The sequence below is a fragment of the Plectropomus leopardus genome, chromosome 13 (genome assembly GCF_008729295.1).
Source record: "Plectropomus leopardus isolate mb chromosome 13, YSFRI_Pleo_2.0, whole genome shotgun sequence".
NCBI classification, from domain to species: Eukaryota; Metazoa; Chordata; class Actinopteri; order Perciformes; family Serranidae; genus Plectropomus; species Plectropomus leopardus.
In genome coordinates this window covers 31,418,016-31,432,924 of record NC_056475.1, presented here as the reverse complement: position 1 = coordinate 31,432,924, position 14,909 = coordinate 31,418,016, and the positions used below count along the sequence as shown (strand labels likewise).

The 14,909-nt window shown below is 41.7% G+C and overlaps 2 protein-coding genes across 4 annotated transcripts in view; both read right to left on the bottom strand.

The window, feature by feature from the left end:
* Window positions 1–592: 592 nt before the first annotated feature.
* Window positions 593–7,273, bottom strand: h3f3c (H3 histone, family 3C). Its single transcript, XM_042498871.1, has 4 exons — window positions 7,149–7,273; window positions 4,577–4,720; window positions 2,344–2,497; window positions 593–2,065 (listed from the first exon to the last, which is right to left on the bottom strand). The coding sequence occupies exons 2-4, from the start codon at window positions 4,702–4,704 to the stop codon at window positions 1,937–1,939; spliced, it is 411 nt and encodes a 136-aa protein (XP_042354805.1). The 5' UTR covers window positions 4,705–4,720; window positions 7,149–7,273; the 3' UTR covers window positions 593–1,936.
* A 2,768-nt stretch (window positions 7,274–10,041) lies between these two features.
* Window positions 10,042–14,909, bottom strand: part of arhgap32b (Rho GTPase activating protein 32b) — a 157,780-nt gene continuing 152,912 nt past the window's right edge. For all 3 annotated transcript variants that reach the window (XM_042498778.1, XM_042498779.1, XM_042498780.1), the window contains one exon: window positions 10,042–13,889. In XM_042498778.1, coding sequence (XP_042354712.1) covers window positions 11,676–13,889 — 2,214 coding nt within the window. In that variant the 3' untranslated portion in view covers window positions 10,042–11,675. The remainder of the gene's footprint in view (window positions 13,890–14,909) is intronic.

Sequence of the window (14,909 nt, the reverse complement as noted above, 5' to 3'; positions counted from 1 at the left end):
TTAGGTGTGACTGTGAGTGTGTATGGTTGTCTGTCTATATGTGTCGGCCCTGTGATAGTCTGACGACCTGTCCAGGGTGTACCCCGCCTCTTGCCCAATAACAGCTGGGATTGGCTCCAGCCCCCCGCAAACCTTATGAGGACAAGCAGTTATGGACAATCAAAGAATGAATGAATTAAAAACAAAAAAAAACCTTTCATGTTGTATGTCTCTTATCTAAGCCAAAATTAAAAATATGTCCTTCCTGTGTGACCAATTTAAGAAAAAATGGCTGGCCTAATTTTTAGCACCTCTTCACCCCTCATAAGTAATGAACAGTCCCTATCCCTAAGCACAGAGGCCAGCTCGCTGACAAGGAGCACATGCAGAACACTTTGTCCAGTCACAGTCCGACATGACAGTATAGCACAGTTTCCAATCAAATGATCTGGGTGTGTTAGTCTTATTTTGAGAAATGCTATTAAGTCAAATTTCAGTTGGACTAACAAGTTTACATGAATTTCAAAAGTCCTGTTTTGCTAAAACAATAATTCGACTTTTTCTAACATCATGTACTGACTGTAAAGCTATAAATCACAGCGACTTACATCAGTTTGTTTTAACATCTATTTATTACCACCTTAATATGAGAAATTTGGAAAATACAAAGATCGGCTTATTTATACGTCTGAAAATCTCAAGGAATAAGAAAAATATAAAAGAAAACAAATATGAGGTTATATTGTGTATCACAAATTTTCCGAAAGGGACAGATTATATGTTCAGATCTACAGAGAGCAGGAGACACACAGACCCTAAACATGCAGAGTGTAACTTTCACTATAATGTCAATTCATTCTGGTGTGACAAGTCTGCCACCTATCTGTGGAGAGAGGGAGCGAGAGAGAGAGAGAGAGAGAGGGAGCTGAGTGTGTGATGACTGATCTACAGTGAACAGTTGAATGGAGGAGGAGATGGTCAACCATCACCCCCTTGTGGCTGCCATTAGAATAGAAGTTGCCTTGGAAACAGAGAAGCCCTTCCTGATTTTCTATAGCTAATCAGATCACTGTAAACAAAAAACTAAATGAGAACCATGGTGACAATGGTAATTGCTTTTTTTTCCTCTTGATTTCATGATTTTGGAAGTGGTAAAGAGAAGAGATGCTCATCCATGAATTATATGCGTAAAAAAAATAGACACCATATCCACAACGATAATCAATAATCTTAAGCAACCAAAAGATTTTTGTTTGTTGAGTACAAGAAGGTTTGAAAGATCAGAGCTCACACGTGCACACAAACAGACCAACAGACCGCATCCCCTCCCAGTGCACGTTACAGAGGGGAGGGAGGTGTGTGAGGAGATGCAGCGAGCCGTCCGGCTGCAGCTGCAAGGCAAGGGGGGAGCTGGGGTGTAAGGGGGACAGACTGGGCGGGAGGGGAGGGGAGGAGGGTGTTCAGACGGGGCAGAGGCCTCGGGACTAGCTTTAATAGCACCCTGCTGTGGAAGTTGCAGCTCCCCTTAAGCAGACTAGCCCCTCGGCCACATCCCTCTGCTTCAGCCATGTTTGCCACACAAGCCATGCCCGCTGAACTCCCACACAGGAACTATCCAGGTGGGCTCAGTGGGGACGGGGCTTCATGTTTCTACGGCATCACCCAAACTCACTGATACGTTTGAGTATGTGTGCACATGTGCCTCTGATCTGCAAAGCCTTTTACATGCACGAAAAAAGGTACCCTAAAAACATTTGGTGAAGACAAAAAAAACAATGAGAGACCAGACTTCAACATAGTTCTATCTCTTCATAATCAGGATTACTCTAAAGTCTACTGAGAAGCTGGGCAGGCGGGGGAGGGGATGGGTGGAGGGGAGGGGGGGCGTAGAATAAAGGAGGGAGGGCAGGGACAGGTGAAGAAAAACAGGACAGAGGAGAAACATTAGGGAGGCCATCTAAGCGCGCTCTCCACGGATGCGGCGTGCCAGTTGGATGTCTTTGGGCATGATGGTGACACGCTTGGCATGGATGGCACACAGGTTAGTGTCCTCGAACAGACCCACCAGGTACGCCTCGCTGGCCTCCTGCAGGGAGAGGGACGGACAGCACAGACCAGCAGGAGAAGTGTGACAACTTTACCATTTGGAATTCAAAGTGATGAAGCTTTATCAACATGTTCAGCGTGCGCGCGCACACACACACACGCGCACGCACACACACACACACACACACACACACACACACACACACACACACACACCCACACACACACACACACACACACACACACACACACACACACACACACACACACACACACACACACACACACACACACACACACACACACACACACACACACCTGCAGGGCTCCGATGGCGGCGCTCTGGAAACGCAGGTCAGTCTTGAAGTCCTGAGCGATCTCCCTCACCAGGCGCTGGAAGGGCAGCTTACGGATCAGCAGCTCAGTGGACTTCTGGTACCGACGAATCTCTCTCAGAGCCACAGTTCCAGGCCTGAAATACACAGGGGTGTAAAACATATGGCCTGTGGGCAACAACCGGCCCCCCAAAGGGTCCAGTACGGCCCACAGAATCACTCTGAGCACCAAATAATTCTGCACTTATGAAGGCTAAGGGGTGACAGGTAGGGCTGGACGATATGGCTTTAAAATAATATTGAGATATTTTGAGGCTACATTGCTATACACGATATATCTATATTTTTAAATGTCCTTTGAACAATGTTAACTGCTAATTATAAAATTATTCAATGAACTGCAGTTAAAATAAAGTTAAATAAGGTAGCTACTGTCATATTAAATAAAAACTTTTATAATAAAATTTTAAGAAGTATTGTTATAATTAAATAAATAAAAGCGAGCCCCATGGTGCTTTTATTATGAAAGACCTGACTTGTCTCAGGCAGGAAGTGTTGACGTTGTGAACTTGAAGCTTCCAGTCATAAGTTGAATGTTAGCAGACTGTTAAACAGATACCGCGGCGTCTTTAACCGTGAGGATTCATTCACTGTGAGCAGGAAACAAGCTTGACAGTTATCCTGCCATGGAGCAGACTTGTTCAGCAGCACAAGTTACCATGGTTACTGAGCGGGAACTCACATAAGCCACGTTCAAGCAACAGATCTCTCGCTTAAACTAGACGAGACTTATCAAAATAAGTCAGGCTTTTCCTCCACCCTCGATGGAATACCCCTCAACTTCAAGTCCACAACAAAAACATCAACACTTCCTGCCCAAGACAAGCTGGATGCTTCAAAATAAAAGCACCATGTGTTCCACTTTGATTTACTTAATTATAAAAATATTTTATTTAACTTTTCTATAACAGTACTTCATTTAACTTCATACTTTACTTTATGTAACATTATAACAATATTTTACTAAACTTTTGTTAGTATGCATTTTTATGATTATGCTTCTTCCATAGGTCGTTTAGAACTCTGTCTACCTCAAGTAAATACCTGCATATATATGGCAAAGTATTAGTGCCTGCAAGTTATGTTTGACCATGGATACCTGAGCTGGACCAGTGCCAGTAAATTTAGCAACACAAATACATGCCTCATTCCTCAAAAGAAGTCTAGTACCTGACATGTCAGTAATTGATACCTACCATCTACGTCACAGCACTGTATGAATACTTCTGCCTTTCTAAGTGATCTGTGTTAGTTAGTCCGCGTTTAGTCTCGTCTCTGTCTGGGCTGACCCGAGCACTCGTCTTTGTTGTACTTGTCCTCATTTGTAGTCTTCATTTTTTTCGTCTTTGTTCTCATCTTCATTTATGTTGTACTTGTTTATTGTACTCCTATTCATTGTAATTGTAATTATGATTGTATAATTATACTTTTACTCATATTAAACGAGTACTGATTGAAGCTTTAGCGGGTGTCTCCATCCTTCAGAAGTCATCACAGAAAAGTCATACTATCAACTTTATTATAACAGTAGTTTATGTAACTTTACTCTGTGGCAGTAGCTACTTTATTTGTAACTGTAGTTCATTTAATAATTTTGTATTTTAGTAATTCACAGTAGTTTAGAGGAGATTTCAAAATATCGTGATATATATTGTGTATCACTATATAGCCTAAATATATAGTGATATTAATTTAAAGTCATATCGCCTAGCCCTGGACAGGGTTTATGTAAATTTCCCCAAAGGTTTTTAAATGTGATCAGTGCAGTTACCTCCTGGTTACCAAGGAGCAACCTAAGACTCACACTGACGAATGTGAATGCAACAATACAAAGTCAAAAATGAAATGGTATATAAATCATCCAAAACAAACAGAACACCACCAGTCACAGATAGTCACACTGATGAAAGGATGTTGCCGATAAGAAGGCTGTTTATCTGTGAGTGCCAGTGTTCTGTTTGTTTAGATCACTGCCACAACTGTGCAATCAGCACAATGTTGCATATTTTCACAGTATAAAACATACAGCCACAACATCCTTCTTATAATTCTTTCTAACTTTTCATCACCAGTTATTTTTCAACTCATCTAAATAAAGATAATTCCAATGATTTTTGTCACAGATGTGGCTGTTTGGTGGGAAATCAAGGTGTTACCTGTAACGATGGGGCTTCTTGACGCCACCAGTGGAGGGGGCACTCTTACGGGCAGCCTTGGTGGCCAGCTGCTTACGAGGAGCCTTTCCTCCGGTGGACTTACGGGCGGTCTGCTTGGTACGAGCCATGACGATGAAGAATCACCTGAAGGGAAGATCAAAAATATAACACCATGCTTTGCCTTGTTTATACGTTCCTCTCTGGCCTCTCCATGTTTTAGAGCTTTTAGAGTTTGTACACCCTCTACACATGCTATTAACAATAATTATCTTTGTTACAGTGCTGATGTAGAGATGCATGATATAAGATTTTTTGCCAGTAACCGATAAGCTGATATATAACTATGCCTTCGGCCAATAACTGATATACTGATATATCCACTTTTGTGGAAAATTATGCAACTTTTCTCACAGAATCATCTGACTGAATTAACCTCTTCATGTACCCAAGTTTATCATTATTTTAAAATGTATTTCAATTTATTTACTTATGAATTTTATCTTCTGTTTATCTGGTTAATTTTTGTCATTTTTATTTTTCATACTTTGTATAATACTTGTATGTATTTCAGATATGTTGTTTGTTACATATGCTGTATCATCTACCTCATGTTTTGTGCATGGTTACTTTGTCAATAATAATAATAACAATAACAATAAAAATATTTGCTTTGTCATATCATCAGAAATTAGCATATTGGCAAATTTCCTTTTAAAGCCAATATCAGGTGATACTGATGTCATGCTGATAATATCATATTGTGCATCCCTACAATAATTTTTGTTCATTCATATATTTTAAGCAATTCATATGTGGCATTTAACCCTCTGAAGCCTAAATCAATTGACTTGATACCTTCTGAAAACATCAGAAGACATAAGACATCAGGAGACAGAGCATCAATGAAGAAGAAATGACCCAAAAATTAGCAAGAAATCAGTACAAAAGTATGAGACAATTACCTGAAAAGTTGAAAAACAACAAAAGAACGAAAAAGAACATCAAAAAAAAACAAGGCAATGACCTGGGAAAAGTACTTTAAGATAATACGAATTTTATAAGAACAGTTGTTGATATTTAGTTATGATCATAAATATATTTCTTCCTGGGTTTTCTCTTTTTTTCCACCTAGACATTGTCCCCTTGCTTTTTATAAATACATTTCTAAATCTGCTACTTTCTTGCAATTTGTGGAACATCTCTTGTGAAGGAAATCTGTAAAGGATACAACTAAATTACTGGAAAATTAGATAATAATTCTGTAAAATAATGAAATTATGATCATTTTAAAAATATAATTATTCCTAGCTTTTTTTTCCTTTTTCCATATACATTTTTCCCTAGTTTTTTCAAGATTTGTTCTACTGATTTCTGGCAATTTGTATAACATTTCTCACCAAGTTTGCTCATTACCTTTTCCCCATGTTCTTGAAAGAAATCAAACTAATTTGCTCAGGGTTCTAAGGTTTAAAAACTTGTGAAATGAGTCAGAAAGTAAGTAAAGTTTGGGACTCCAGTTTTCAAAGGGTTAATCAGTCTCATATGCACTCTGGACAAATGTTACTTATATGTCAACAGTCTGATGAACTGTTAGTACACCAAAAAATTATATTAATATCTAACTAGATTAAATGCTTATATGTTTTGAGCCATTAAACTGACAAAAAGCAGTAAAAGATTATCACAAAAGTCAAACATATAACTTAGACAGTATTAGAAATAATTCAGTGTTATTAAATAACATTTGAGTGTAAGCAATGTTTTGGTGCTACATTATATTTAATGTAGAATACAGAATTTTGTTTGCTGTTTACAGTGATCTGTTTTTTTTTCAGCCGTATATTTACATGATGCTCAGTGAAGTGTTTTTCCCGTACGTATGACAGCACTTTTGTTTTTCTACATCCCGCTCAAAGTATTACATGATCAGTTAGATTGGGCCGCCTGGGAAAACTTTTCCCGGTTTGGCAGCTGCTCAGACACACCGAGCTGAGCCAATCCAGACACTGTGGACTCCAGACACCACCAATCACATGGCTCAACAGCTCAGCATTCTCAAACCCACCAATCAGCTCCGCCTGTGTCGCATTTTAAGACCAATGGGTGTTTGTTCTGCTGGCTTTAGGGCGGGACCAGCAGCGGTAACCCCGCCTCATTCCGCAAGATTATGGCCGCAGACTGAAATGAACCCACCGACACCGAAGCAATGAGCGAGACGTAAACTTTGACAATTTCCTTCAAAAACAAACAACGTGTGCACACAAGAACACCAACAAACCGTAGGAGACAAATGTGGCTATCAAATAAGCGTCAAACCGTGTGAGGCGACGCCATATTAAAGCGAAACGGCGAGGTAGAAATGGCACATGAAAGTGGAGCAGCTATTTCAGCGGTGGAAGTACTGAGCCGTTTTTCTCTGAGCCTGGCCATCGGGACAGCTGCTTCTCTCCCCTCCACAGCGTCGAAATAACACGCTATTTCACCATCAAAACTACTTCATCTCTCTCATTTTCTACACCTAACGCTTAACAGTGTGCTGTGATTAAAAAAGTATGACAGGAAATTAACTTACCAGGGGTGAATTTAGCGCTTTTCCTTCGCAAGGACACAAGTGAGTTGTGGTTGTCTGGCAGTGTCAGATATTTACTATCTCTCACACAATGGAAGCAGAGAGAGCAGGAGCAAAATGGCGGCCGTGTCAATCATCTGCCTCCCAGAATGCAACTGCCAACATTTGTAAACACTGTAACTTCATTTCCTTAAAGTGTAACTTTTGCTCCCAGACGTTGTTAGTTTGGAATAAAATGCGACGATATCGTAATAATAAAAAGTAATACCTATAATGTCGTTGTTATTCTATGTTACGCATATATTGCAGTTCGCCCAAATCAAAAGCATTTATTGCGCGATACAAATTTGGGTGAAATAATGGAAATGGAATATGGGTTAAAATGGGAAAAATAAAGTTTTCTATCTTGAGTTTTTTGTTATATATATATATATAAGCAGGCAGTCACTAAATATATTATTGCAATAGGCCTACTGCTACAACTATTTTCTACTAGAACAATATTGTTTTTTATTGACCTCTAATAATCAGGATGGGCAGGGTAAAAGGTAACTGGTCCTATTTTCCAGAAAAATCATGTCGCAGGTCAGTATTCTCATGTTGGTCGTAAGAATACTGCAGTTTAAACAAGTAGGGTCAAACTATCAAAATGTTTGCAGGCTGTTTTGCATGTTATGAATAATTAAACATAAAATAAAAATATTTTTCAACAGACATTACTTTTCATAGGAAAAGGGTTTTACTTAGTACATGATGCATTCAGGTAAAATCGGACAAAAAAGGCAAAATGCGACATTTTTCTGTAGTGAAACCAGCATGCTTTCAGACTATCAGGAGCCATAAAATCACGAGTTATGTTTTTTTTGTGTACAGTATACATGTGGACAGCACTTGTCTTATGCATGATGACATGTTTTCATTGTGTTGTCTTGGTTTGAGATTTTTTATTCTGCGGCTATGAATGATTGATTAGTGATGCCAAGTACAAGTGAGAGTCTTGCACACCGTATGTCAGACTATCATACATTATGCAATATATATGCACACAATATACATTACTTGACACATCTCTTCTATCTGTCCACACTTTCAGTTTAACGAGGTGTCAATCAAAAAGAACAAAAGAATTGCATCAAAATGCATTTAGATCAAGTCATCAACATTTTATTTCTCACCAGAGAGCAGGTCAGAATCAGCAGCCGCAGTGCAGATAAAGCTCTAATGTCCTGCTCAAGGGGCCTTAAGCAGGGTGGACTAAATCAGGGGCATCATTTGGGGCCATCCGTCTGGAACATGATAACTCTTATCTTAAGGCCTACATGTTGTTTCCATATTATTATCACATCTGTGTGCTTAGATATGTTTCTGCACCAGAAGAAAAACAAAGAAAGATGTCAGGGTTAGACAAGGACATCAAGTCACAACGGGGGCGTCTTGGAGGAGATCAGCAAGGTAGAGGGGAGGTAAGTAACTAAGGACCTCCTACAGGACAAAGTTTATTGAGGTGTAGTGTTGCTGCTGAAGTGATGAACACATAAATGGGTTTCTGCAGCAGTGAATGAGCTGCTCAGGGGTGACAAGGTGTCCAATTAAGATTTCAGATTTCTTACAGCTTACTTTAATTGTTTTTATTATTATTATTAGTAAAAAATTGTAAAAATATCCAGAAAACTATATTTAAAAATTACAAATTTATCGTTATTTTACAGAAACAAAACATATTTTTTCAGTTATGTTTTTCTTTTCTTTCCTTTTTAGCACTTTAAATTCATTTTGTTTTTTTCTACTTTTCTTTTTATGTTAAATATTTTAAGGTTACTGTCTTGTATTTTTTCACAATTTTTTATTTTTTTGGCCATGTCTTGTTTATTGTTCATTGCCTTCTTCTCATGCTTTTGAAAGAACTGAAGCCAACTTACTCCTGCATATTTTATCACAGTTGTCTACTTCCCCTGACAAACAGGAAGCTCTAGTTAAAGAGCTAGTGTGTCATCTAGTCGGATCAGATAAAGTCGCAGATTGCAACCAGCTGAAACTTCTCCTGTGTGCCAGTTATGTGGAACTACAGTGCCAAAACTGAAAGAGCAATGGCCCCGTCTACAGCCAGTGTTTGGTTTGTCCATTCTGGGCTACTGTAGAAAAAGGGTGGTGTAACACAGCAGATTCTACAGACAAGCACCTGCTTGTAGATCTTAACCGCTCATTCTAAGGTAATGAAAACACACGTGGTAAGTAGAGCTACAGTTACAGCTCCCATTAGGCCATTTAACTGGACTACTGTCCTTGTTCCAGTATACAAGCACCAGGGGACAATCCATTTATTGATGAGGTATGTCCTATTTCATCATGGTAGGTTGAGTCCCCTTTCAGCTAGTTGCAACTGGACCTTCTTCTGGCTGACCTATGACATCACACACCAAACAAGTTAGCAAGCGGCAAACGGGTTACATGTTGAACAATGACAACACGGATAACTATTGCCGCTGTACATTTTGTATGTAGTTTACACTTCACTTGGTACCTTCATCTTGTTTTATTTTCTTCACTTCTCATTTTTTTCACGGCTTTCTTCTATACATTAAGTTGTTTGACTTCTGGGTCAAAGCCCAGAGTGGGGACTATGGAGCATGCACAGAACGTCTAGGCCAGTTCAGATCCTACACATGAAAGAGAATTATTAATATTCTGAATATTGTGTTTCCTTTGCTCCAATATATACACACACTGGACCTTTAACATGTTGAACACTCGCATTTTCTAAAAGCAACATGTCACTTTGTTGTGTTTAGTCAGAAATAATTGAAGATAAACTCTGAAATACATTTGACTCAGACAAAGAAATAACTTTTATGCTTCCTTTACAGCTGACTGAGACTTACTGAAAAAGAGCCCTTGATATAACACACATATGTGTCAGACTGAACCAATCAGATGTGTTAGTAACATGATGCACATATTAAAAGACATGGAGTATAGCTATTCCTGAACAGTTTTATTTATTTCATATCTAACTGTAGATACCTCTAGTTTGAGACAAGAGTGTTTTCACATTCAAGTACAGTGCCTTACTTCTATTCCCCATCTGAAAAGGTTTTCGATAAGGCAAGAGGAGCAAAACCTGCAAGCGATATAGAAGTCAAACAGTTACAGAGTACAACCTGGATTTAGACATATCTGAAACATATTGTAATCCATACATCATGGTAAACCAAAAGGGCATGTAGTATAATACCAGATGGATGTACTATACATCGATTTCCAGCCTGAAAATAAATGCCTCCCATATTAAAAAACAACAAAAAAAAAATCCCTCCCTCATTGTTTTAAATTCCAAATCAGTGAGGCATTAAAAAATGAAATAACCCCAGTAGGTCAGCTGTCAACCCTGAACTGTCAAGAATCATCAAAAGTGATCTCAAATCTAAATATCACAATGTTTGTGCATTATGACAATGGTAAAGTAAACAAAATGTTCTGTTGGAACAAAATTTAAGGCTCGTCACCAAGTTGTTTTTTCCACAAAGCAGCGGCAACATGTTCTTTACCACGTTGTTAGAGAGGACACTGTTTTAAGCTTTATTCAGTTAGTCCAGTTCACAAAAGTACCGTGAATGTGATGAAAAAAGGGAAATAAAAATGACCTCTTACACATCTGCTTACACGTCTGCAGGTACAACAGGCATTCATCCATCTTCCCCTCTTTATCCCGTATGTGCAACAACTGCGCCGAGAAGTTTGGTCCCTCTTCCAACAAAGAACAAACAAGTACCAAAACATTCCATTAGAAGTTAATGAAATCTGTTTGTAGCAAAGAGACATAAAAATGGCACAGTCACACAGAAAATAAGACACTGATCATCACTATATGAACTCAAAATAACCCACTGCAGCTCCTTGTCAAACCTCACACCCAGTCAGATTCTTCAAGACAAACGCGGACACACCGTCCCGCCGACTTGTGTACATATTAGCAAGAGAGGCTGCGATGACCTACATCCATCCTCCATCAAGAACTTGTGCTGTAACATCCAGAAAGAACGCAATGGATAGTGAAGGACACAGAACTGTTCTGTAATAGATAGAGTGCATGCATTTCTAAAATGCAAACCGTAACCCCAGTTGATGCTCATACCCAGCGCCACACCTAAAAAAACAAAATACAACTAAAATCCCTTTTTACTAGTGTTTCTATTCATATATATATTCATATATATAGAGAGATTTATTTTTTTTTTTACATTTTGTGTCCCTGTTAAAAGTACCTTACATTTATCATATAACATACATTTATGACTGGCTACTGTCTCAATCAATCACAATAATATGACCTCTTGGACAATAATTTCAGGTACATTCAGGACATCCTGTAAAAAGTCTTACAATTTTCTTTACAATTCATTAAAAATACAGAGGAGCAAAAATATTGGTGATACGTCAGTCCACTGTCCTGCAGAGGCTGCGACCGTAGTTCAACAGAGTCTTTCTTCTACACAGCTAAAGATTATTCCACACGTTTTCCTCCTAAATGCTTCATTCTGTACGGATCTCTGTCTCTGGCCTCTGGAGTGCCAGGTCAGTCTGGATAAAGGCTCCCTGGCCCAGTGCTGTGGAGTACGCTCTGTTGTTGTGGCTGAATCCTGGAGCCGGGTAGGAGCCTCCACGTTTTTGGACAGGGGCCTGAGGTTGAGGTACTGGGTGATAATCGTCCAAGTTATCGTAGTGGGACTGCACAGTTTTGCTGCTGTGTTTCTGATATGAGTAGTCTCTGTCCTGCTCGCTATAGTGCTGCTGCTCTCGCACGCTGTGTGAGCGCTCCGGTTTGGAGCGGGCCACTTGTTCCCTGGGGGCCGCTGGCTGGTCGTCCGTACTGTGGTAGCTGCTGGATGTTTTCCCTTTACTCTGGTGGTGGTCAGAGTCGGAGCACTCGTAGCGTGGGGTGAAGTTCCTCTTGTTGGGGTACTCCTGTTGCCAGTGTTTGGACCTGCTGCCGTCTCCACCCAGCTTGTCGTCTCCGCTCTCGTACTTGGCGTCGTGTCGGCCGCTCTCCTGCTGATGGGACAGACTGTGGCTCAGAGAGGCTGGAAGCGAGTGAGAGGATTGGTATTTCTTGGAATTGCTTTGCTTGGCGAGCCCGTCTGACCTGTCTCCCATCGTGCTGCCCTGGACATGTTTGTCAGTCTCCATGTACATGAGGACGTCAGAGTTGGACACCATGTGTCTGGGGAGGTAGCGACCGTCTTTGCTCTCGGCTGCAACCAGCACAGCTTTGCCAGGGTCAGATTTGCTGCGCAGGTGCAGGGTTTCATAACCTGATATATCTGCTGGTGCAAACAAGCCCACATTGTCGTACTGAGAGAGGACGGGGCCCTTAATCTTCTGTCGGGCCCTGCTCTCCCTGCGGATGGAGTGCATGTGGAGCCTTTCTGACTCCTCGGGGTCCCAAGCGAGGTACGCAGCAGCTTCCTTGGCCCCATGACTGGGGGGCATGTCCCTGCTCACAAAGCTGTGCTCCTTCCCAGGTGGGAGGACGTGGCGAGCAAGGTAGTGGTACCCAGTCGCCTTTCCACCCGATCGGCCTGTTGTTCCAGCTGTTCCAGGATCCCGGCCGCCATGGGAGTGGAAGTGGCGGACTCGGATGGTGCCGTAAGGGTCTATGTCATAGTAAGGCGCCTCCAGAGGGCTTGAACCAGAGTACGGGCTGTAGCGATACTGAACCCGACCATTCTCAAAGTAAGGCTGCAGCTGGGTGACGTGGTAGTCGGCCTGTGAGGACTGCTGCGTGGGCTGCTGGTAGGCTTTGCACTGGTACACAGGCCGATGGTAGAAGAACATGTCATCATCTGGAGGAACTTCAGTCCTCTGGATGGGCACTGAGCGGATGGTGGAAGGAACGTGGAGTGAGTGCACTCTGCGGATGGTGGGATAGCCTTGGTTTCTATCATGGCTGTAACCCTGATGCCCCGCCCCTGGAGACACGTAAACACTGCGGGGGTTTCCTCTGGACTTCATGGAGTGGTGGTAGGACCTGGGGCCTAAAGTGCTGTATCTGTTGTCCAGTCTGGCACTGTAAGGTATCTGAGGCTCAGATTTGGACACAAAGGAGAGGTGTGGGGGGACACTGTCTGGCCGGAAGTGGTGTGGTATGGACTGTGGGCCCAGCGGGACAGGCCTCTGGTGGTAGTACGCAGCTCCTGGAGGCTCAATTAAGACCGGCTCTCCTTTAGCATGGTACAGGTAGGCAGGCTGGTGTGTGGAAGATTTCCGAGGAGAAGGAGGATGATGAGGCAGAGCTTCCTCCAGGTGGCTGGGCACAGGGCCCTCAGCCAGGATGTGGTAGGAGGCTTCACTTTGGCTGAGTGCTGCTGTGGCCAGTTTGCTCTCGATGGTTCGGACAGGAGGAGCTGGAGGTTTGGGTGCGTACGCATCGTGGTACTTTGCAGAATCTGTGCAGGGCTGGACTGGCTTAATGGCCTCCCAGGGCTTCTCAACGGGCTCAGCAGAGGTGGGTGCCACTCTTGCACTGGCCTTGGAGGGGAGCTGAGGCTGGCTCTGGGCTTGTGTCTGAGACTGCGTGTGAGGCTGTGCTGGAAGATGAGGCTGTGTCTGAACCTGGCTCTGCTGCTGAGTTTGTGTTTGGTGCTGGGGCAGTGAGACAGCCTGCCGCTTGGGCTTCTGAATTGGTGGAGGAGGCTGTTCTGATGGTTTTGGAAGGATTAGGGGCGGTGCAGTCTCCTCTGGTTTGACCTGAGACAAAACACAACAAAACAGACTCTTTATTTACTGAGAGAAGTTTACAAAAACACAAGCTACAGTGGGACAGAGTGTTGCTGCAGTGGGACAACAGGTTATTATGTCATGCTGTGAGCAGCATGAAAGAGGCAAAGAAAAAGACCAAGTTGCAATGCACAGGTTGAAGGGGCTGAGGAGATCACACTTTACTGGAGCTGCACTTTTCATGACTTCATGTGACAAATAAATGACTGATTAATTCACTGATTAATTGACAAACTCTTAAAAGGATAGTTCAGACTTTTTGGATGTGAGGTTGTGTGAGGTACTTATCAACAGTCAGTATTCCACACAGTAGATGTCAGTCCGCACGTGCCCAGTTTAGAGAAGCAGGCTAGAGTCTGACATTGAAGCTCAGCATGTACTGCTGTGGAGGGATCAGCAACAAAATGTGTTTTAGCCACTTAAAATGTAATATCTGTTTAATTGTAAGGTATACTGGGAGTTCTTTTAGCACTTTCACATGTGACAGTGATTTCCAACTGTAAAATCAAGTCATTATATCGCTCTCTTTAGAGCCAGACTCCACTGAGAAAACTAGTGATTTAACATCACTGAATACAGGAGCTGCTGCTCTACTGCTGCATTCAACAGGTAGTTCGTTTTTGTGTGACATTGGCATTTAAAGGGTTAGTTTGGATTCACACATTAAAACAAAGTAACTAACTGGCTGAAGTAGCAGCAGAGCAGCAGCTCCTGTGTTCATCAAGCTAAAATGACTGTTTTTCTTAATAGAGTCTGGTGGCTTTGATGAGAGCATTGATGGGAACTGAAGCTGCAGTGGTTTCTCTGTCAAACAGACTATCTGAAGAAAGGTAAAGCAGAGAACATGCTCTCAGTATATTAACAATTGAACTGATATTGATTTTTTTTTTTGGCATGACTTTTTTTTAGGAGGCTGAAATAGATTTTGTTGCTGACCCCTCCACAGCAGTACTTTGCTTAGCTTCCATGTCGGACTCCAGGCTGCTTCTC